General features: G+C 50.2%; 1 protein-coding gene across 1 annotated transcript in view; it reads left to right on the top strand.

Annotated features, from left to right (window-relative positions):
• Positions 1-23,540, top strand: part of kcnq2b (potassium voltage-gated channel, KQT-like subfamily, member 2b) — a 137,873-nt gene that overhangs the window by 98,448 nt on the left and 15,885 nt on the right. The window contains exons 11-14 of the mRNA XM_072279937.1: positions 1,728-1,784; positions 6,974-7,188; positions 18,414-18,522; positions 19,014-19,145. Of these exons, the coding sequence (XP_072136038.1) occupies positions 1,728-1,784; positions 6,974-7,188; positions 18,414-18,522; positions 19,014-19,145 (513 nt within the window). The remainder of the gene's footprint in view (positions 1-1,727; positions 1,785-6,973; positions 7,189-18,413; positions 18,523-19,013; positions 19,146-23,540) is intronic.

Here is a 23,540-nt window from a genome sequence, read left to right as displayed (position 1 = left end):
ACAGGACTGGCCTTTGCTTTAAAGTGTTCCCAACCTCGGGCTCATGGGCTATGTTGGGTGTGTGTGTTGTGAACTTAATGACAGTCAAAGTTTTTGCAACCTCCCCCCCCCCCCCCAACACAAGCATCCCTCGCTCCTCGCTCCCCACTCCATCTGTCACCCACCCAACCTTTGCTCCACCGCCACTCAACTCACCTATTTGTACTCCTGGCACCCGTCCACCCCACCTCGCTCCTCCCCACCTTCGTCTGCCCACCTCCATCTCCCCTCCCCCTCTTGCGGGCAGTGCGTGGTCTTGGCACGACATCCTTGCCTTAACACAGTACTGTCGTTTCGTGGTCTGGCTGGGTGGGGATTTTGTCCAAGAAGGAGCAGCTGGTGGTGGAGGGTGGTGGGTAATTGGGAATGGGGGGTGTGTCCCATAGCTGGGTGAGGGGCTGAGGTCTCGAAGGTGCTCGTGCACTAAACCAGCATTAAACATCTTCCCGGCCCCCTGAAGTCAGCCTGAGTTAAGTTCCTCCCTCCCCAAAACTCCTCTCCATGCCAGCAGAATTCATGACATTGTAATTTGAACTCAGTAGGCCATTTGGGCCCCCCCAGGTCATTCATGGCTACTCTTCCACTTCCCCACACTGACCCAATGTCCCTAGGTAGAACAGAGGGCCAGGGTCTTAGCACGGTGGGCCTGTCATCTTGTGGTGAATGGGACTGTTGTGGAAATCCAGCCGGTTCACTGAGTCTTTAGGAAGGGGAGTCCAGTGACTCCAGACCCACAGTGAGGGGGCTAACATTTAGTTCTGACCTTCAAGTGGCTCAAGTTGACACTTGGTCCTGGAGAGAACCAGTATCACAGTGGGTGATGAGCTTGTGGGGGTGGAGCATGTTCTGTCCCTCAGGGCACATCTTCATGTAGAAGAGGATCCAGAATCCTGGGGTCCATTGGAGCACAGGTTAGAGTCAGCTCCCTCTGGATATTGATGGCTCCACCAGACCCTGATGGGCTACAAGGACGGGGGCTGGAATCTTTCAAGCCCACCCCAGAAAGGCTCCATGGACAAAGGCCAGGGGGAATTGAAGGTAGTGTCACACTGAGGTGGGAGGGGCAGTGACTGGAGTTGAGTGGTCCAGAGGCACGCAGGACTTGATGGAATGGACAAGGCAGGGAGGAAAGATTTGGAGTCAGCAATCCATGGCAGGGCTTGGGGAAAGGAGCCATGCTGTGGGGACAGACCAGTATCATAGGCCCCTGTCTTGCAATAGGACTGAAACTACAGGCTTCAGCCTAGGGGCAGAGGTCAGCAAATACCATAGGCCCCAGCCTGGGGAAAGAGTCAGTAGTTCAGGCCCCAGCCTGTGAAGCGGACCAATGCCCTAGGCCCATACCTGAGGCTCTGTGGCTTTGCCCACTGACCAGGAACTGGGGTCAGATCCAACGGCCAAACATTAGAAGGTGAGCAGGTGTGGTCTGTGTGAGATCTTCCTCTCCCCCCCCGCCCCCCCATTCCCTCACTTTGCTCCCTGATCTCATACCCTGGATCCCAGTGGTGTCCCTGCATGTTTCCAACCCCCTGGGTCAACCCTGGACTCAGATCAAACGGGCAAGGGTACGGGTCATTGGGTCGTTCCTTCCAGCTGAACCGCTTTGTTTGGAGAATGCTGAGCTACTGATTCTGTGGCGGAATCACGGGAATTATACTCATCAATTCCCATTTTCCCCTTGTTTTCAGTAAACACAAACCCCGGCGTGATTCCATGTGTGGAATGTGCTGCTCAGGAGACCCTAGGTATCCGTGTGGAACTCTCCCTCTGCTCCCTGCTCGGCACCTCTCAGCTACTTCACAACTCTCCCCCTCCCTCCTTGTGTGCTACCTACTTTTCCCACAACCCCCACCATCGTCTCCCTTCTTTCCTTCCTCCCTCCCCCCTCTCTCTCTTCTGCTTGGTTTGGCAATCCTATGCACTTGATAACATATTTAGAGAACTATTTATCCTGCCTGCTCCCCTCTTGCTCTCTCTCCAGTCTAATGATAATTGGAAGAGATTTGCTTAATTGTTGGAAAATATTATCTTTTTAAGCACATCACCCCTACTGGAGCGTACTCTGCTGACGGCAGCACACCAGAGTCCTTTTGAGCGAAGATCCTTTCTCACTCAGGGATGAGGTCTTTGGAGCTTCCAGTGGTTTTGTAGCACTGGGTTTTTATGAGATGGGTTTGCTATTCCAACCCCAGGAGAATATTGTTGGCATCTGTTAGTCTTGCGAGACCATGGACCTGCGCCTGGAAAGTCTTCACTCTCCAGGGCGCAGGCCTGGGCAAGGTTGTATGGAAGACCAGCAGTTGCCCATGCTGGAAGTCTCCCCTCTCCACGACACCGATGTTGTCCAAGGGAAGGGCATTAGGACCCATACAGCTTGGCACCAGTGTCGTTGCAGAGCAATGTGTGATTAAGTGCCTTGCTCAAGGACACAACACGTTGCCTCGGCTGGGGCTTGAACTCACGACCTTCAGGTCGCCAGTCCAATACCTTAACCACTTGGCCACGTGCCCACTAGGAGAATATTATCTACTTTTAATAAAGCATATAATTTTTGAAAATGGATTTTTTTTATTGAGAAGTACAGCATGGTAACAGGCCCTACCAGCCCAAGAAACCCCTGGCGCCCATTGACACCCATGGGACCAATTAACCTGCTAATCAGTGTATCTCTGGAATGTGGACCCATGGGACCAGTTAACCTGCTAATCAGAGCTCCTGAAGGAAACCCATGTGGTCACGGGGAGAACTTACAAACTCCTTACAGACAGCAGCAGAATAAGACCCGGGTTGCTGGCACGGTGATAGTCTTGAGCTAGCCACGTTGCTCCCATGCCAGCCCTGAGGTTTAAAGAGGTTCACATCAGGATACAGATCAGATCCATCACAAGGACCTGTCCTGTGCTCTACTAGTCTACCTACCTTCTTTTCTGGGAAGGTATGATCTGTAGATAAGGGACCTGTTGCACCTAAATGTGAAGGGGATCAACATCCTTGCAGGCAGGTTTGCTAGAACTTTTAGGGAGGGTTTAAACTAATTTAGCAGGGGGATGGGAACAAGAGTGACAGGGTTGAGGATGGGCAGCTGGTTTACAGGCAGAGGCAGTGTGCAGTGACACTGTGAGGAAGGACAGGCAGGTGACGGCAAAACTGCAGTCAGTAGGATGGGTTGCAGTGGTGAGTGTAACATGGGGACAAAGTTGAAAAGGGTGATAAATACAGGACTGAAGGTATTATATTTGAAAGTACACAGTATATGGAATAGGGTAGATGATCTTGTAGTACAGTTAGGTTGGTAGGTTGTGCCTGAAAGAAGATTATAATTGGCTTAACTTCCAAGGATATATGGAAAGAACAGGTAGGTAGGAAGAGGGAGTGGTATGGCTCTGTTGGTTTAAAAAAAAGAAATCAAATCCTAAGAAAGAGATGGCATGGGATCAGAAGATGTAGAATCGACATGGGCTGAGTTGAAGAAGTGTAAATTTAAAAAGATCCTGATGGGAGTTGTATTCAGGCCTCTAAACTGTAGCCAGGGTGTGGGCTATAAAATACAATAGAAAATAGAAATGACTTGTCAAAAGGACCAACCTAATTTTCTCAATCTACCTACATATTGAAATCCCCCATGACTGTTACAATAGTCATCGGAGATTTCAGTATGCAGGCAGAGTGGGAGAATTAGGTTGGTGCTGATCCCAAAGGAGAATTTGTAGAATGCCTACGAGATGGCTTTTTAGAGCAGCTTCTGGTTGGGCCCACTAGGGAATCAGCTATTCTGGATTGGGTGTTGTGTAATTAACTGGATTTGATTGGGAGCCCTAAGGAGACAGTGATCACGATATGATAGAATTCACCCTGCAATCTGAGAGGGAGAAGATAAAGTCAGATCTATCAGTATTACAGTGGAGTAAAGGGAATTACAGAGGCATAGGAGAGGAACTGGCCAAAGCTGATTGGAAGGGGTCACTAATCAGGGATGATAGCAGATCAGCAGTGGCTGGAGTTTCTAGGAACAACTCAGAAAGCACAGGATAGGTACATTGCAAAGAAGAAATAGTATTCTAAAGGCAAGATGACACAACCATGGCTGACAAGAGAAGTCAAAGCCAACATTAAAAGCAAAAGGGGACATATAATAGAGTAACAATTTGTGGGAAGTTAGAGGATTGGGAAGCTTTTAAAGACCAACAGAAGGCAACAAAAATGCCATAAGGAGAGAAGATAAAATATAAAGCAAAGCTAGCTAATAATATCAGAGAGGATAGCAAAAGTTTTTTTGGATATATAAAGAGTAAAAGAGAGGCAAGAGTGGATATTGGATCGTTAGAAAATGACACTGGAGGGGTAGTAATGGGGGACAATGAAATGGCGGATGAACTGAAAACTCAACTCAATGGTCAAGTGAGAAAATAGCAACACACAAAATGCTGGAGGAACTCAGCAGGCCAGGCAGCCTCGATGGAAAAAAGTACAGTCGACGCTTCAGGCCAAAATCCTTCGGCAGGACCTTGGCCCAAATGTCGACTGTACCTTTTTCCATAGATGCTGCCTGGCCTGCTGAGTTCCTCCAGCATTTTGTGTGTGTTGCTTGGATTCCAGCATCTGCAGATTCTTTCTTGTTTGTGAAGTGAGAAAATAATTTAGTTTCAAGTTGCAGAGAGAGTGCAGGGAGGGATGAGTAGATAAAGGACATATCTCTGTTTCCCAGGTGATCCTCATGGTGTCTGGTTGATGAGGGCAGTTGAAAAGTGGGAGATTTGAAAGGCAGGTCAGTGCCAGTTCTGATACCAATGGGAAATGTTGGAAATGCCCTTCGGGTGGCAGTCCTGTGGAGAGGGAAACCGAGCTGCAAATGGCTGCAGATGCTGAAATCTGGAGCAAAAAACAAGCTGCTGCAAGAATTCACTTAGGGTGCATTTGTGGAAGGCAATGGCATAGATGACATTTCATAATTAAAATTATTACTGTATTGTGTCAACAGGAAGTGTGAAGGGGACCAGCCAGACCTTTGGGATCTAACTGTCCTGTTGTCTGTCCATCTTCAGACTCCATAGTACTGAGGGTAGACATCCTCCTGCTACTCCCGGTCAACTTCCAGGCTCCTCAGTTCTTCAATCGGGTTAGCCTCTCCTCGGTTGAGCTGTAGCTCCGCAACTCTGTAACCCTGGAAGAAATAGAGTAAAGCAGCTGAAAACACTCAACTGCTTGTGATTGGTCAATGGTTGAGGACCGTTCACTCGGTGGGTTCCAACCAGCCGTATTCAAAGCAGAGAGTTAAACTGGGTAGGAGAGAGAACACAGAGGTCAAATAAATTATAGCAAATTCTGAATGATGGAAGGACATGCGTTACGCACTCAGCATTGTTCTCAGCTGGAGAGTTAGCATTATTTATACTTCCCCAATTTGTTGCCATAGTACCTTTCAGGATGAAGACAAGGACTCCTTTCATTTCTGGTGTTGATGATCTGTTGCATGAATCTGTCTTGCCTTGTCTTTGTAAGAGTATCCAAAGTTGTCTGCCCGCCTCTCTTCCCCCCCCCCCCACCCCCAGTGGCCTTCCCTGCCCTCTCCCCGCGCCCAGCACTGTTCTTGGACTGTCTGCATGCTCCTGGATGCTCTCCCTGCATGGGAAACTAGCATATTGTGATTCTGTGGAGAGCTCCCGAGTGGCGCCAATGATGCCTGTTGGAATGCAAGACCTGTTTCTGCACTTCTAACGATTCTGAGATCCTATTACACAACCTTTCATGCTAAATATCAAAGTGGATCTGTATTCCCAGCGTGGAACAGTGCATCCCACAAAATTCTGCACCAAAAGAGTGGCAAATTATGTTGCAGACCTCTCTCGCTTTGGAATCTCTGGGGTGTGCACTTTGATGGGACCGTGTCTCTCTACTTGGTGTTGTGCTTCTACGGATAGATATTAATGAGTAATCCTCTGTTGGTTGAAGTTTCCAAGCCCACAGGATGAGGGCCGAAGGTCTGTGTCAGTAAACTAGGGTTGAATAGTCATGAGGCTGAAGCAAATTTTTGGAGTTTTTTCTATCACTTCTATAACAGCTTAAGCACAGGCAGAGTTTGTGATCGGGGTGAGTGACCATGGGTGATGGACCATTGGGGTGAGTCTCCAAGAGGGAGGATGCTTGTGGTCTGTGGGAGGAAATTTAATGTTGGGGGAGAATGTACATGAGGTCTGGGAGGAGATACACCGAGGATAGAGAACATTTATAATAATGGATTAGTTTTGATCTCATTAAAACTTTAATTCCACTAATGGGGAGGGTCTCCAGAACATCTTCATCAAATTGGTTACCTTGTCTCCAACTTGCACTTGTTTCATAATGGCAACTAAGTTGTGATTATAACCAGCTCACTACCTACAACAGAGCCATTCTGGATGAAGGGAAGTGTCAATCGAGGTTATGGTATTGCCCAATGCTTTTGCCAGTTTTTATTGTTGTAATGATGCAATTCACCTCCAACAAACCTCCCATGGGAAACTCAAACTAAACAGCAGAGCTTTTGGGAAATGTTCTACCTACAGCAATTACACTCCATGACCAAGGCCACTGGGAACTTCAGTAGTTGGGCTATTGTGGTATGCAGTGCATTGCCACTGATCTGTTAGGTGTGCAGGGAGGGGTGCATTGCTGGAGGAATGCTCTCTGTGTTTTGGGGAGAGTGTGTTGCCAGGGTGATGCAGCCTGTCAGGAGGGTATGTTGCAGAGAGATGCTGCCTGCCGGGTGGGTATGTTGCCAGGGCGATGGGGCAATGGTGCCTGTCGGGAGGGTGTGTTGCCAGGGAGATGCTGCCTGTCGGGAGGGTGTGTTGCCAGGGCGATGCTGCCTGCCGGGAGGGTGTGTTGCCAGGGCGATGCTGCCTCTTGGGAGAGTGTATCACTGGGTCACAGCTGACGAATGAACTGTGTTTTACAGCAACAAGGTCAGCCTGAGGGAGAGGTTCTCCAGCCCCAAGGGTCCCAGTGCAAAAGCCAAAGCCTCAGAGCAGGGAGGCGTGAGGCGATCACCCAGTGCAGACAACATCGAGGAGAGTCCTGACAAGGTGCAGAAGAGCTGGAGCTTCACCGACCGGACCCGCTTCAGGCAGGCCTTCCGGCTGAGGGGAGCGGGCTCGAGGCAGAACTCTGAGGGTGAGTGTCCCACTGAGGCACTCCGGCAACCGATCACCATTGTCTGTATCTCTGTACCAGGGCTCTGCCTGCCTCTCTAATCTGAGTGCCGTGCTGGGGGGTGGGGGGTGGTAGCCATGGAGGGTCACACTGTGGGAAGTGCGGGACTGAAGGTGACATTCATGGGTCTAGGCGGTGGAAGGTGGAGTGCGCTGCCTGCCCCTTTTTCAAGGGCAAGTTCGTGCCTGGCTGTCCTTGGAGAGGGAGCACGTGGTCATGGCGGGCACATTGGGGGAGATCTGTGAGTGGTGATCCCCCAAGGTATAGACTGTTTTATTGATGGTAGTAACCTTATTTTAATTTGAGTACACTTACTCTCTTGTAAATATTGATTGTACCTTTGTGTATTTGTGTTGTAAATAAACTGTAAATATAGTGTTTAAAAAAAGAAGTGCGGGACTGAGGGAGGGTCACACTGGGATGGTCTGTCCTAAGAGAGGGTCACACTATTGGAGCTCCCTCTCCTAAAGTTGAAAATTTGCGGCAAAATCACCAAGGATTTGGAGACCGCCAGAAGGCTTTGGTAGTGTGGGGTCTGATCTCAGCAGCAGACTGAAACAACTTCCTTTCCTGGAAGGATTCTGCTCGGTGAAGCTTTTGGTTCATGGCTGATCAGCGCCGAGCAGTGGTGTGGCTGGTGGATTGCCAAAGTCTAACTTTGCTGGGAGCCGGAACGAATTTATTCTGTTTGTAACAGCGGAAAACCCCAGCTCCACCTGCATGAAAACCCTCCCCACCCTTAACCCCTGACCCCGGAGTGCCTAGCCCAGGGCGACTAGGTGAAGAGGACTTTGGAGAGGCCGATGGAAGAAAGGACTGGCCTGGGGAAAAGCCTTTACTTGCAGTGCTGAAGTTTTAACACCCTACGGACTTCCCTGCCTATTCACTCCTTTTTTCCCCTCCCGTCCCATCTCGTCTGTGAAGTGTTTGTTTCTGACTGTTTGCTGGTGTTCCGCTGGGTGTGGACTGTGTAATATCTCAGTGCCGGTGTTGATCTTTGAATTTCTGAATGCTATGGCAGCCTGCAGCTCCAACATGTCGTATGTGGAGACTGTGGGCTCGGGAGATACAGCTCACAAAGAGAACCACCCGTTCAAGTTACTGACTTTAAAGAACGCTGTGCCTACTGCAGTTGGTAGCAATGCCACTGTAAGAGCCATGGCGGAGACTGCTGGAGGCTGTTAGGGCTTTGTTGTGTCAGCGGCTTTGAATGGGAAGACTATTTTCTATTCGGAGTTGGCGAGTGATGTGTTTTTTGGCCCTGGGTCAGGGGTTAAGGGTGGGGAGGGTTTTCATGCAGGTGAAGCTGGTGTTGCCTCCCCCATACAGATGGTGATACCCCCTATCAGCGCTCCATAAGTAAGGTGCGACCCAAAATAACCCAGGGCACCCCCGAGGGGTTATGAGCACCTTTTCTCATTTCAGCATATGCGGCTGGAGTGGGGAGGGGATGCTGAGGGGCAGCTTCAGGTTTATTTTGACAAGCATTACTATGCCATCCCGTGGGCTACGAGCTGTCCGAGGTGCCATGCCTGTAAGGAGTCTGGGCACATTTGGAAGAATTGCCCGAACCGTCAGGCTGTCAGTTCTCGGAGGCACAAGGTGATCTGATGGCTGGGCCTTCCCTTGCTGACCCCCTTCCTGCAGTTTTCCTCCCCCTGTTGCCCTGTCACCCACCCCTCTGTGCCACCGGCTGTGGTTGGGCACGGTGCGAATGATGCAATGATGCTGACGGGTGGGTTCAGGAGAAAGCATCTGAAGGCTTCTGCCCCGGAGAAGGGCTGGTGAGCGGCACCACTGTAGAGGGGACGTGTGGGGGGGCCTCCTTCTGTCACCGGCCCTCGGGATGGGGTAGTGCCTGTGGTGGGGTCTCCCATTAGGGCTGTGGTGAGGAGGGAGGTGGTCACGTCAGGTGCAGATGATGACTACTTGGATGGAGACGAGAGTGTTGGACGTGGTGACGGGGAAGAGGAGCACTCTTGAAGCCAAGTTGGCTGCCTTTCTTGATCCCACCACTGCGTTTCCGTGGAGGAGATCCGGTAGTTCATGAAGGACTACTGGAGGAAATTGTTCAAGGAGTCTGCAAAGGTGTCACTCAGTCTATCTGCACAATCCTCCAAAAGACGAGGAGGGGAGCTGCTGGGGTTCATAGATCGTTGCGAGTGTGTTATCCTGGGGTGGGAGGGGTAAATTCAGTTGCACCCTCCAGGAGAGGGATCACACTGGTCCTCAGAGTAGTCGAGCTCTGATCAGGAAGTTATGGGAGCTTATTGTATCCTCTGACTTGGTCGATGTCTGGTGAAGCCTTCACCCTGACCTCTGCTTTCTCAAGGATGTACAGAGGGGTGGGGGCTCACAGATTGATCAACGGTCCATCTCCAGGGCGTACATGTCCTGGGTGTCGGCCGCCTTCAGGTGGCCAGTTGTGTGCTCGGACCAGCACCTGGTGTGGGCGGAGCTGAATGCGCTGCCTGCATGGCCGGGTTTCGTGTACTGGCTGCTGGAGGATGGCCGGTTCCGGGATTCGTTCCAACTGTTCAGGAAGTCCTGGCGGGAGGAGCGGGGAAGTTTCCCCTCGCTGCGGCTCTGTTGGGATGTGGGCAAGGCTCACATCTGACTGTTCTACCAGGAATACACGTGCGGCTCAACCAGGCGGCAGATGTCTGGAATCGATCAGCTTGAGAAGGAGCTGATTGACTTGGAGTCCCGGTTAGGGCTGACCGATGGGGACCTGGAACTGGAGAGACCCCGAGGCGCTTATGTGAGGTCGCGTGTCCAGATGCTGCAGGATCTGGACCATGCTTCGTCCTCCTTCTACTCTCGAGAAAGAGATGGGTGTCCCCAGGCAGCTCGAGGCTCCTGTGTCATGGATCCGGCAAAAATTGTTGCGTAAAGCATAGAAACCATAGAAAAACTACAGCACAGACACAGGCCTTTTGGCCCTTCTTGGCTGTGCTGAACCATTTTCTGCCTACTCCCACTGACCTGCACACGGACCACATCCCTCCATATACCCCCCATCCATGTATCTGTCCAATTTATTCTTAAATGTTAAAGAAGAACCCGCATTTACCACCTCATCTGGCAGCTCATTCCACACTCCCACCACTCCCTGTGTGAAGAAGCCCCCCCTAATGTTCCCTTTAAACTTTTCCCCCCTCTGGTTTTTTTCTCCCCTTGCCTCAGTGGAAAAAGCCTGCTTGCATTCACTCTATCTATACCCATCATAATTTTATATACCTCTATCAAATCTCCCCTCATTCTTCTACGCTCCAGGGAATAAAGTCCTAACCTATTCAACCTTTCTCTGTAACTGAGTTTCTCAAGTCCCGGCAACAAGCTTGTAAACCTTCTCTGCACTCTTTCAACCTTATTAATATCCTTCCTGTAATTTGGTGACCAAAACTGAACACAATACTCGAGATTCGGCCTCACCAATGTCTTATACAGCGTCATCATAACATTCCAGCTCTTATACTCAATACCTTGATTAATAAAGGCCAATGTACCAAAAGCTCTCTTTACGACCCTACCTACCTGTGATGCCACTTTTAGGGAAATTTGTATCTGTATTCCCAGATCCCTCCGTTCTACTGCACTCCTCAGTGCCTTACCATTTACCCTGTATGTTCTACCTTGGTTTGTCCTTCCAAAGTGCAATACCTCACACTCGTCTGTATTAAACTCCATCTGCCATTTTCCCGCCCATTTTTCCAGCTGGTCCACATCCCTCTGCAAGCTTTGAAAACCTTCCTCACTGTCCACTACACCTCCAATCTTTGTTTCATCAGCAAATTTGCTGATCCAATTTACTACATTATCATCCAGATCATTGATATAGATGACAAATAACAATGGGCCCAGCACTGATTCCTGTGGCACACCACAGGCCTCCACTCAGAGAAGCAATTCTCTACTACCACTCTTTGGCTTCTTCCATTGAGCCAATGTCTAATCCAATTTACCACCTCTCCATGTATACCTAGCGACTGAATTTTCCTAACTAACCTCCCATGCGGAACCTTGTCAAAGGCCTTACGGAAGTCCATGTAGACAACATCCACTGCCTTCCCTTCATCCACTTTCCTGGTAACCTCCTCGAAAAACTCCAATAGATTGGTCAAACATGACCTACCACGCACAAAGCCATGTTGACTCTCCCTAATAAGTCCCTGTCTATCCAAATGCTTGTAGATTCTGTCTCTTAGTACTCTCTCCAATAACTTACCCACTACTGACGTCAAACTAACCAGCCTATAATTTCCCGGATTACTTTTCGATTCTTTTTTAAACAACAGAACAACATGAGCCATTCTCCAATCCTCCGGCACCTCGCCTGTAGACACCGACATTTTAAATATATCTGCCACGACCCCTGCAATTTCAATACTAGTCTCCTTTAAGGTCCGAGGGAATACCCTGTCAGGTCCTGGGGATTTATTCACTTTAATTTGTCTCAAGATAGCAAGCACCTCCTCCTTTTCAATCTGTACAGTTTCCATGATCTCACTACTTGTTTCCCTTAATTCCATAGACTTCGTGCCAGTTTCCTTAGTAAATACAGATGCAAAAAACCCATTTAAGATCTCCCCCATTTCTTTTGGTTCTGCACATAGCCGACCACTCTGATCTTCAAGAGGAGCAATTTTATCCCTTACAATCCTTTTACTCTTAATATACCTGTAAAAGCTCTTTGGATTATCCTTCACTTTGACTGTCAAGGCAACCTCATGTCTTCTTTTAGCCCTCCTGATTTCCTTCTTAAGTATTTTCTTGCACTTTTTATACTCCTCAAGCACCTTATTTACTCCCTGTTTCCTATACATGTCATACAACTCTCTCTTCTTCTTTATCAGAGTTGCAATATCCCTTGAGAACCAAGGTTCCTTATTCCTATTCACTTTGCCTTTAATCCTGACAGGAACATACAAGCTCTGCACTCTCAAAATTTCTCCTTTGAAGGCCTCCCACTTACCAATCACATCCTTGCCAGAGAACAACCTGTCCCAATCCACACTTTTTAGATCCTTTGTCATTTCTTCAAATTTGGCCTTCTTCCAGTTCAGAACCTCAACCCTAGGACCAGATCTATCCTTGTCCATGATCAAGTTGAAACTAATGGTGTTATGATCACTGGAACCAAAGTGCTCCCCTACACACACTTCCGTCACTTGTCCTAACTCGTTTTCTAACAGGAGATCCAATATTGCATTCCCTCTAGTTGGTACCTCTATATATTGATTTAGAAAACTTTCCTGAACACATTTTACAAACTCTAAACCGTCTAGACCCCTAACAGTATGGGAGTCCCAATCAATATGTGGAAAATTAATGTTTCCTGCAGTTGCCTGCTATTTCTCTGCAGATTTGCTCCTCCAATTTTCGCTGACTATTGGGTGGTCTATACTACAACCCCACTAATGTGGCCATACCTTTCCAGTTTCTCAGCTCCACCCATAAGGACTCAGTAGACAAGCCCTCTAATCTGTCCTGCCTGAACATTGCTGTAACATTTTCCCTGACAAGCAATACTACCCCCCCCCCCCCACCTTTTATTCCTCTGCCTCTATCACATCTGAAACATCGGAACCCTGGAATATTAAGCTGCCAGTCCTGCCCCTCCTGTAGCCAAGTTTCAATAATTGCTATAACGTCATAATTTCTATTTGTGGCTTTGCTTGAACTTTTAACATCATTTATTTTCAACCCAGCCCCACTGTCAGCTCTGGCACTCTAGTTCCCATCCCCCTGCAAATCTAGTTTAAAGCCTCCCCAACAGCACTAACAAACCTCCCTGGAAGGATATTGGTCTCCTTGTAGTTCAAGTGTAACCCGTCTCTCTTGTACAGGTCCCACCTGCCCAGAAGAGGTCCCAATGATCCTAAAATCTGAAACCCTGCCCCCTACACCAGTTCCTCAGCCACTTGTTCATCCTCCAGAGCATCCTATTCCTACCCTCACTGGCATGTGGCACAGGTAGCAATCCTGAGATTACCACCCTTGAGGTCCTGCTTTTCAACTTCCTACCAAGCTCTCTATACTCACTCTCCAGGACCTCCTCACTCTTCTTTGCTATGTCATTGGTACCGATGTGCACCATGACATCTGGCTGATCACCCTCCCACTTCAGAATGTCATGCAAGCGATCAGAGACATCCTTGACCCTGGCACCCGGGAGACAACAAACCATCCTGGATTCTCTGTAACGACCACAGAACCTTCTACCTGCACCTCTAACTACTGAGTCCCCTATCACTACTGCTCTCCTCTTTTTTCACCCTCCCTTCTGCACTGCAGAACCAGACTCAGTGCCAGAGATCTGGCTGCTGCCGCTTGTCCCAGGTAAGTCATCCCCCCCAACAGTATCCAATGCGGTATACTTGTTGTTGAGGGGAATGGTCACAGGGGAACCCTGCTCTGCCTGCCCTTTCCTCTTCCCTCGCCTGAAAGTAACCCAAATTCCTGTGCTATGCTCCTTTGGCGTAACTACCTCCCTGTAGCTATGATCTATAATCTCAATCTCCCGAATGATCCGCAGGTCATCCAGCTCCTGCTCCAGTTCCCTACCGCGGTTTGTTAGGAGCTGCAGCTGGATGCACTTCTTGCAGGTGTCGTTTTCAGGGACACTGGAGGGCTCCCTGACTTCCCACATCCTGCAAGAGGAACATTCCAACATCCTGCCTGGCAATCTCTCTACTCTAAACAAATAAAACAAAACTTACCGGAACCTACCATGGCCTTTGCCTGTTCTCGCCAAAGCCTGTTGAGCCAAAGCCATCCCACTCTGCTCCCTCTCACTCCGCTGCCCGCTGTATATGGTGGTCTGTTTTTAAACCTTGGCGCGTTACATCATGTGCCTGCGCAGTGCAGACCCTTTTCCCTGAGCAGTGTTTAAAAAAAAAACTTTTTGCACCCGATTTCTTCACTCTCTTCTTCTCAGCTGCTTACTTCGACTGAAACAAGAACCGTTAAAAATTTCTCTTTTTAAACCTTGGCGTGCTATGTCACACGCCTGCGCAGTGCAGACACTTCTCCCCGAGCAGTGTTTTAAAAAAAGACTTTTTGCACCCGATTTCTTCACTCCCTTCTTCTCCGCTGCTTGCTTCGACTGAAACTGTAGGTCCATTCCTTTTATGAAACTCTATCCTCGTCGACCCTGTGCAGTGAGGGTGAATGCAGGGCTCTGTGGGAGGACTTACCAAAGGCTAGCCCTGGGGGTGTTGAGTGGCTAGATGCTCCGATTTCTTTGAAGGAGCTGACCAGAGCCCTCAACCAGCTGCAGAAAGGCACGTCCCTGGGGCTAAATGGGTTGACTGTTGATTTTTTCTAGGCCTTCTGGGACATCCTAGGAGCTGATTATGCAGGGGAACTGGGGGAGAGCCTGGTGACAGCCGAGATGCCTTTCTCTTGGCACAGAGTAGTCATGGCCCTGGTGCCAAAGAAGGGGGATCTCCATTGCCTGCGGAATTGGCGCCCAGTATTCCTCCTCAGCGCGGAGTACAAGGTCTTTGCCTGGGCGATGACCGAGTGTCTGGGCTCCGTGCTGGAGGAAGTGCTCCACCCTGACCAGTCCTTCACGGTCCCGGGGTGGTCCATCCAAGACAATATCCACCTTGTCCGGGATCTCATCTACCTGTGCCGGGAGGCTGGTCTGTCGGTCGCCTTTCTCTCTCTCTCGACCAAGAGAAAGCGTTTGATAGGGTGGACCACGAGTATCCCTTTGGGGCTCTGTGAGCGTTCGGGCTTGGGCTAGATTTTGAGGCCTGCGTCCGACTGCTGTACGCCACTGCGGAGAGCCTAGTGAAGATGAGCGGGTCCTTGACAGCAAGTTGTGCTTTGGGAGGGGGGTGCGTTAGGGGTGCCCCATGTCGGGATGGCTGTACTCGGTTTGCGTGGAGCCATTCCTGTGCTTTCTCCGTAAGAGTTTGAGGGGTTTGGTTCTGCGCGAGCTGTACATGGAGGTCGTCCTTTTGGCTTACATCAATTACGTCCTCTTCATGGTCACTGACGCTGTTGACTTGCAGAGAATGGAGACTGCCGGCAGGTCTTCTCAACCATGCCCTCTGCAAGGGTCAACTGGGAAAAGAGTGCGGGCCTCTTGGTGGGTCAGTGGCAGGTGGACTCCCTACCAGAGGGGTTGAGGCCATTTGCGTGGACCACCACACACCTCCTCCACTTGGAGGTCTACCTGAGTTTGACGGAGGCCTGGCCAGCGAACTGGCAGGATTTGGAGACCAAGATCTCTGCCTGGCTGGGGCGTTGGTCAAGCCACCTTCATGTGAGGGCTTCAGTTATCGATCTGCTGGTCGCCTCCATGGTGTGGTACCAGCTGTCTGCATTGGTCCCACCCATGGCATTTGTGTCCAGGACCCAGAAGGGGCTGTTGGTCTTCTTCTGGTGAAACAGGAGGCATTGGATCTCTGCAGCGGTTCTGAGTCTTCTGATTGTGGAGGGCAGCCAGTACCCTGGCGGATCTCCGCCTCAGGACCTGCAGAGATACCTGTACTGTGACCACCCTCCGAGATGGCATGTGCTGACACATTTTCTTCGCCGGGGCGCTGCCTGCAGGAGGAGACGCGGATCCCAGCGGACAGCGTCGGCCCTGCCGCTCTGAGGGATCTACCCCGCTTCTGTTGGGAACTGTGGAGGGTTTGGGGTCTGGCCTCGTCAGGGCAGGGTGCTCCTGTGCCGTTGGGGCATGATGCTCTGGTTGCTGGGTGACTGGTCCTGTTCACAGTACGGTGGGTGTCGGGAGGGTGCGGGGTGGTGGAGGGGCTCCAGCTGCTCCACCGCCTGATGTGCGTGTCAGACCCAGGCCTCGGGAGACCACGAGGGAGAGGGTCCCGCACAGCGTGAGCCGTCTCGCTGGGATGCCCACCGTGCTGTTCCGCAACACTCCAAAGTGCTTCTTGTGCGGCTGCTCCTGCGCACCTTCCACTTCCTCGCCTTGGTCTGCCAACCGGACACGCCATGTTACCATCTGACAGCGGAGGAGGTCCCCGGTGCAAGTCTCTTTATGCAGGGGTGCTTCCCCTGTACGTTGGGGACCTGGGCTGGAAGGTGTTGCATTGGGCAGTTCCGTACAACAGATTCCTGAGCAGGTTCAATGACACCCCGTCCAGCTTTTCCATTCTGCGGGCGGGAGGAGTCGGGTACCACGTGTACATGGAACGTAAGAGGTTGCAGCCGCTCTTTGAGTTTCTCATGGAGCTGCTGCTGAGGTTCTGGCTGCACTTTAGTCCCGCACTCTTCATCTACGGGCACCCAGTTTGGCAGGGGGCGGGCAAGAGGAGGATCTCCTGGTGGGCTTGGTCCTGGGCCTGGCCAAGATGGACATTCACGGGTCTAGGCGGCAGAAGGAGGAGGGTGTAGCCGGGCCGACTGCCTGTCCCTTTTCCAAGGATATGTTTGTGCCTGGCTGTCCTGGAGAGGAAGCACGTGGTCTCGGCAGGCACTTTGGGGGATTTCCGGGAGCGGTGGACCCCCCCCCATGCTATAGATGGTAGTAACCATATTGTAACTTAAGTATACTTACTGTCCTGTAAACATTGATTGTCTGTATCTTTGTGTATTTGCATTGTAAGTAAACTTTTATAGTTTTGTAAAAAAAAACTCAGCTGGTCGCCTCCGTGATATGGTACCGGCTGACGACTTTAGTCCCGCCCACTGCTTTTGTGTCTGGAGGCCTCCTTCCGGAGCAATAGGAGGCATTGGGTGTCTGCTGTGGTCATGAATCTTCCGATCGCGGAGGGTGGCCATTCCTTGGTGTGAGTGCACACCCACTTGGCGGCTCTTCACCTTGACCCTGCAGAGATACCTGTACAGCAATCACTCTCTGAGATGGCATGTACTGCAACTCACCTTCTCTGCTGGGGACGCTGTCCACAGGAGCACACGTGGCTTGCAGCGGACAGCATCAACCGTGCCACCCTGAGGGAACTGCCTTGCTTTTACCGAGAGCTGTCAAGGGTATGTGGTCATCCAGACTATGTGCTCCTGCGCTGGTGGGGGGCAGTGCTCTCACTGTGAGGGGGACTTGTCCCTATCCTATCACAGTGGGTGTCAAGGGGGCTCAGGGAAAGAGAGGTTCTGGTTGCATCACCACCTGTTGATCTGGAAGTGCTCTTCGGTCTCAAGCCTCAGGATACCATGCATGAGAGAGTCCCGCATAACATGAGCCACCTTGCGGGGATGCCCACCGTGCTCTTCCATGATGCTCCTTCCTGCACACCTTTCACTTTCTTGCTCTGGTTTACAAGCTGGCAGCAGAGGAGGTCCCCTAGTGGAAATCTCTTTATGCAGGGGTCTTTCCCTGGTACATTGGGGACCTGGGCTGGAAGGTTTTGCTTAGGGCAGTACCATGCAACAGGTACTGACACTCTGTCAACCTGTCCATTCTGTGGCTGGGAGGAGTCAGTGTACCACGTGTACATGGAGTGTGAGAGGTTGCAACCCTGTTTGAGTGTCTGAAGGGGCTGCTGCTCAGGTACTGGTCGCAGTTCAGCCCCACGCTCCTTGTATATGGGCACCCAGTTTGGAAGGGGATGGGTTGTGTGGCGGAAAGCCGAGGGCTCTGCCAGGGCCAGCTACCTGCCCCTCTTCCAAAGATACGTTCGTGCCCAGCTATCTTTGGAGAGGGTGCATGTAGTCACAATGGGTACAGTGAGGGATTTCCACGATTGGTGCCGCCCCCCCCCCCCCCCGGGAATTGACTGTAAGAATTAATGTTTGCACTTTGTGGAATCTTTTGTGTAAATAAACTCATTTTGTTTGAATAAAAAGGTCACGCTGTGGGAGTGTTGTGGCAGCAGAGGGGTGCTGACAAGTTGTGGGGAACTGCAGGGCAGTGGAATGGTTGCAACCTTTCACCGAGGGAGCTGGACAGAGCAGCCCCTGTTCTGCAAATCTCTGCAGTATCTGGCCTCCTCTGGAGCAGACCGATGGACCAGACCCGAAACGGCAGATTGAGGAACAAAGGGGTTCGATGGAGGGTGGATACTGTCAAGTGGAGAAATCAGAGTCCAGCCCAGTCTCAGCAGGCATTAGAACATACCGGAGGGACTGAATGAGTCTCCTCCTGTGGCTGTGGTTTTGTGGAGATTGCTGATAATGAGGCAGACTGCCCTGAGGTAGCAGTGTAGCCCACAGCCCCACATTTCCCATCTGCTCGCTGTTGTGTTTTGCAGACCAAGGAAGCCTGCCTGAGGAGCTCATCCCAGACAACAGGAGCTGCCAGTGTGAGTTTGTCACTGATGACCTCACCCCTGGGCTGAAAGTTTCTATCAGAGCATTATGGTAAGATTTGGCCGGATGTTAACTCAGGCCCCTGAGGGATGGGTTGTGCAGATGGCCCCTGGAGATGATCCTGGGATTGCACAGAGAATCTAGAACAGTACAGCACAAGAACGAGCCCTTCTGCCCACTATTTAATTAGTAATAATCCTTTCTGCCTCCACATTGTCCATATCATTCCATCTCCTGCACATTTATGTCCCAACGGCCTCTTAAATGCCTCCATTGTATCTGCTTCTCCCACTGTCCCTGGCAGCACATTCCAGGCACCCACTCCTCCCTTAGTGTGGAGAAAAGAGCCTTACCCTGCACATCTCCTTTGAACTATCGTGGGTGGTATGACAGCAAAATGCTCCTACACCGCCAGCAACCCGTTCAGTTCCCCTGTGAAGGAGTTTGTATGTTCTCCCCATGACCGTATGAATTTCCTCCAGTTGCCCCTTGCCTCTGTCCCCCTGTCTTTGTGTCTAACATTCCGGAAACCTCCTTTGCAGCATTATGCGATTCCTTGTTTCCAAGCGGAAGTTCAAGGAGAGCCTGCGGCCTTACGACGTGATGGATGTGATCGAGCAGTACTCCGCCGGGCACTTGGACATGTTGTCTAGGATTAAAAACCTGCAGTCGAGGCAAGTTCCCCCTCTCATTACCGCTCCCTGCACCCCCTCCCCATACATCCACCCCTCTCAAGCTGTGTCAGCCGGGCAACAGTGCATACCCATAACACATAGAAGCAGAATTAGGCCATTCAGCCCATTGAGTCTGCTGTGCTATACTATATGTCTGATTTATTATCCCTCCAAACTCCATTCTCCTGCCTTCTCCCTGTAACATTTGATGCCCTGACTGATCAGGAAACTATCAACTTCCGCTTTAAATATACCCATAGACTTGGCCTCCACTGCAGTCTTGTGGCAGAGCATTTCACAGATTTACTACTCTCTGGCTAAAAAAATCCTTTCTTACCTCTGTTCTAAAAAATCCCCCTCAATTTTGAGGCTGCTCCCTCTAGTTCTGGATACCCCCACCATAGGAAACATCCTCTGCACATCCACCTTATCTAGCCAGCCGATGGCTGCTTGTGTGGCCAGCTGTTCTGTCTTACTCAGGGAAAGGTTTTAGGGAGTGTAGTACCACAGTGTTCAGGTTACAGAGTCAGCATCGAGGAGCGTTAATGCCGCAGTCTGGCTCCAGACACATAGACCCACAGGCTCATGGAGGGACAGAGGGCAAACATCTGCAAATAGGATCCCCTCAGGCAGGCACCTTGGTCAGCATGGGCAACCTGGCGATGGGCCTTTTATCGTATTGTAAGACCATATCTGTGAGTCAGTGGTGAGGAAAGCAAAGACAATGTTCACATTCATTTTGAGAGGACTAGAATACAAAAGCAAGGAGGTAACATTGAGGCTTTATAAGGCATTAGTCAGATCATACTCAGAGTCGGTGAACAGTTTCATGCCCCTTATCTAAGGCAAGATGTGCTGACATTGGAGAGGGTTCAGAGGAGGTTTTACAAGAATGATTCTGGGAATGAGGAGTGCCTCATGGCTTTGGGCCCGTACTCGCTGGAGTTTGGAAGAATGAGAACGAGGGGGGAATCTCATTAAAACCTGGAATATTGAAAGCCTTAGATAGAATGGATGTGGAGAGGATGTTTTCTATAGTGAATGAGTCCAGAACTAGAGGGCACAGCCTCAGAATAGAGGAACATCCCTTTAGAACAGGGATGAGGAGGAATTTCTTTAGCTAGAGGGTGGTGAATGTGTGGAATTCATTGCCACAGACGGCTGTGGAGATTAGGTCATTGAGTATATTTAAAGTGGTGGTTGATAGGTTCCTGATGACTTAGAAACGTAGAAAACCTTACAGCACAATACAGGCCCTTTGGCCCACAAAGTTGTGCTGAACATGTCCCTACCTTAGACATTACTAGGCTTACCTATAGTCCTCTTTTTCTAAGCTCCATGTACCAATCCAGTAAAAGTACCTATTCAGAAAAAGTGTCAAAGGTCAAGGGGAGAAGGCAAGAAAATGGGGTTGAGAGGGATAATAAATCAGCCATGATGGAATGGCAGAGCAGACTCAATGAACCGAATGGCCTAATTCTGCTCCCATGTCTTATGGTTTTATCTCTGGTTAATGTGTTCCATTTCAATTGCTCTCCGAAGAGGCTGAGAAGGTGAATGGGATAAGGTAATAGATGTCTTGCCGGCCCTGTAAAACCTTTCTTTCTAAACTCAGATTAGGTGGTATTATAATAATAATAATAGATTATCGATGGAGCCTTTTTCACACAGATAATATCGTTCAAATTGCTTTACAATGGGAAAAAGTGCGAGTATGAAACCAAAAGACAAAGTTCGGTTAGTTAAAAGCAAGTTTAAATAGATAGGTTTTGAGCTGGTGTTTAAAAGTGTCAACTGAGTCTGCATCCTTTATAGTTTTAGGTATTGATTAGATCATAAGACCAGAAGACACAGGAGCAGAATTAGGTCATTCAGCCCTTCGAACCTGCTCCGCCATTCCATTGTAGCTGATCCCGGATTCCACTGAACCCCATCCACCTACCTTCTTGCCATATCCTTCGATGCCCTGACTGATTAGGAAACCATCAAATTCCACCTTAAATCTACACACGGACTTGGCCTCCACTGCAGTCTGTGGCAGAGCATTCCACAGATTCACTACCCTCTGGCTAAAAAAAAATCCTCCTTACCTCTGTTCTAAAAGGTTGCCCCTCAACTTTGAGGTTGTGCTGTCTAGTTCTGGATACCCCCACCACAGGAAACGTCCTCTCCACATCCACCCTATCTAGTCCTTTCAACAGTCGGTAGGTTTCAATGAGGTCTCCCCTGCAGTCTTCTAAATTCCAGTGAGTACAGGCCCAAAGCTGCCAAATGCTCCTCATATGTTAACCCCTTCATTCCGGGAATCATCCTGGTGAATTCCAGTTTAGGAGCATAGTTCAAAAAAGCTGACCTGTTATGAGGGAGAATGTTTAAATGTAAGAGACATGAGATCTTGAGCAAGATTTTAAAAGAATTACGAATGAGCACATAATCCTTTCTGATGCACCCACCGGGATCCTGGGGGTGTCGTGCACTGGTGAAGGAGCCATCTTTTGGAGATGTTAAATCACTGTTTCTTCCTGCTTCAGGACCAAAGACCCCAGTGGAGCTGTTCACTACCATGGAGCTGTGGGGAGCTGCTGTGCGCAGTTTGACAGCAGCATTCCTGCCCAACAGAAACCCCTCATTAACATATGACCATGTGAAATCTCCTGTGGGCAAGTTGCTCGTAGTTAGAGAGACGGAGTGTATTGGTAGAGATGTGGTTCCCAGAGGATGTTCCCAGCTCCTGCTGCTGTCTGGGAAGCCTTTGTGATAGAGGTTGATCCCTAGGGGTCAGACAGTACCATGAAGTCAACAGGATATTGGGGCAGGAACCCATGAGGCAGGTGGAATTTACTGGTTCCTTTGCTGGGAGGGGTATCAGTGCAGTGGGTTCTGTCACCATGACCAAAATCACCAGAAGACAAAGAAGCCCAGGGCTGAAATGGCTAACACAAGGGGGCAAAGTTTTAAGGTGCTTAGAAGTAGGTACAAGGGGGATGTCAGAGGTAAGTTTTTCCACATGGAGAGTGGTGGGTGCGTGGAATGCAAAGGTGGTAGAGGCAGATACAACAGTGTCTTTTAAGAGACTCTTAAATGGGTACATGATGCTTAGAAAAATAGAGGGCTATGTGGTAGGGAAATTTTTGTCAGCTTCTAGAGTCGATTACATGGTCGGCACGACATTGTGAGCCGAAGGGCCTGTAATGTGCTGTAGATTTCTATGTTCTAGAAATGTGGCTGTATGAATTTACTATGTTCAGGCATACTGATAGAGAATATTTAATATATTTTCAGTCGGTGTTAGATATGTTGTCCCCTACTGAGACACAGCGGAACATGCATACACAGAGACACACATGCTCTGTGGGTGTGGGGGAGGAGATGCACACGTGCAGACTGTGGGGGGGGGGGAGCATACAAATGGAAGGGACGGAGACACACACACACACACACACACACACACACACACACACTCACTCCGCAGGATGTGAGCTCATGTTGATGCGTGTGGGACATGCACACTGAGTGTCCTTAATCATTCAGGCCATTTATACCATGTTGCAGTTGGTGTGGAAGAGTTCTGGATATACATTGTCTACATTCATAACAAATCCTTGCTAGAAATAGTATACCCAAAGAATGAGTGAAAGATGTCAAATTAGGAGTTACTTTTCTTGTTGAGGTGGAAGATGTTTGCTGGGCAAAACCAAAAATGAAATGAACATAAAGGAAGCTGATAGAGTCATTGGGTGACCTTGACCTCTAAAGACAAGGTTAGAGACCGTCTAATAAAATTGTGTTTTCCGGTGAGCAGGAAGAAGATGATTGACCCCACCCCCCCCACATCCCGCTGGTCAATCCCTCCCCCCCCCCAACCCCACCCCGTCCTGCCAGTTGATCTCTCCCCCCAACCCCGTCCCTCCGGTCGATCCCTTCCTCCCCCCAACCCTGTTCCGCCAGTTGATCCCTCTCTCCCCCCCAACCCCGTCGCGCCGGTCGATCCCTGTCTCCCTCCAACCCCATCCCACTGGTCGATCCCTCTCTCCCCCACATCCCACCAATCGATCCCTCTCCCCCACAACCCTGTTCTGCCAGTCGATCCCTCTCGCCCCGCAACCCCGTCCCGCCAGTCGATCCCTCTCTCCCCCCAACCCCGTCCCGCCGGTCGATCCCTCTCTCCCCCCAACCCTGTCCCCCCCATCGATCCCTCTCTCCCCCCAACCCCGTCCCCCCCGTCGATCCCTCTCTCCCCCCAACCCCGTCCCACTGGTTGATCCCTCTCTCCCCGCAACTCTGTCCCACTGGTCCATCTCTCTCTTCCCCCCAACCCCGTCCCACCGGTCAATCCCTCTCTTCCCCCAACCCCGTCCCACCGGTCGATCCCTCTCTCCCCCAACCCCGTCCCCT

The sequence above is a fragment of the Mobula birostris genome, chromosome 2, assembly GCF_030028105.1.
Source record: "Mobula birostris isolate sMobBir1 chromosome 2, sMobBir1.hap1, whole genome shotgun sequence".
NCBI lineage: Eukaryota > Metazoa > Chordata > Chondrichthyes > Myliobatiformes > Myliobatidae > Mobula > Mobula birostris.
The sequence above is the reverse complement of the archived record's forward strand: the minus strand, read 5'-3'. Positions and strand labels throughout refer to the sequence as shown.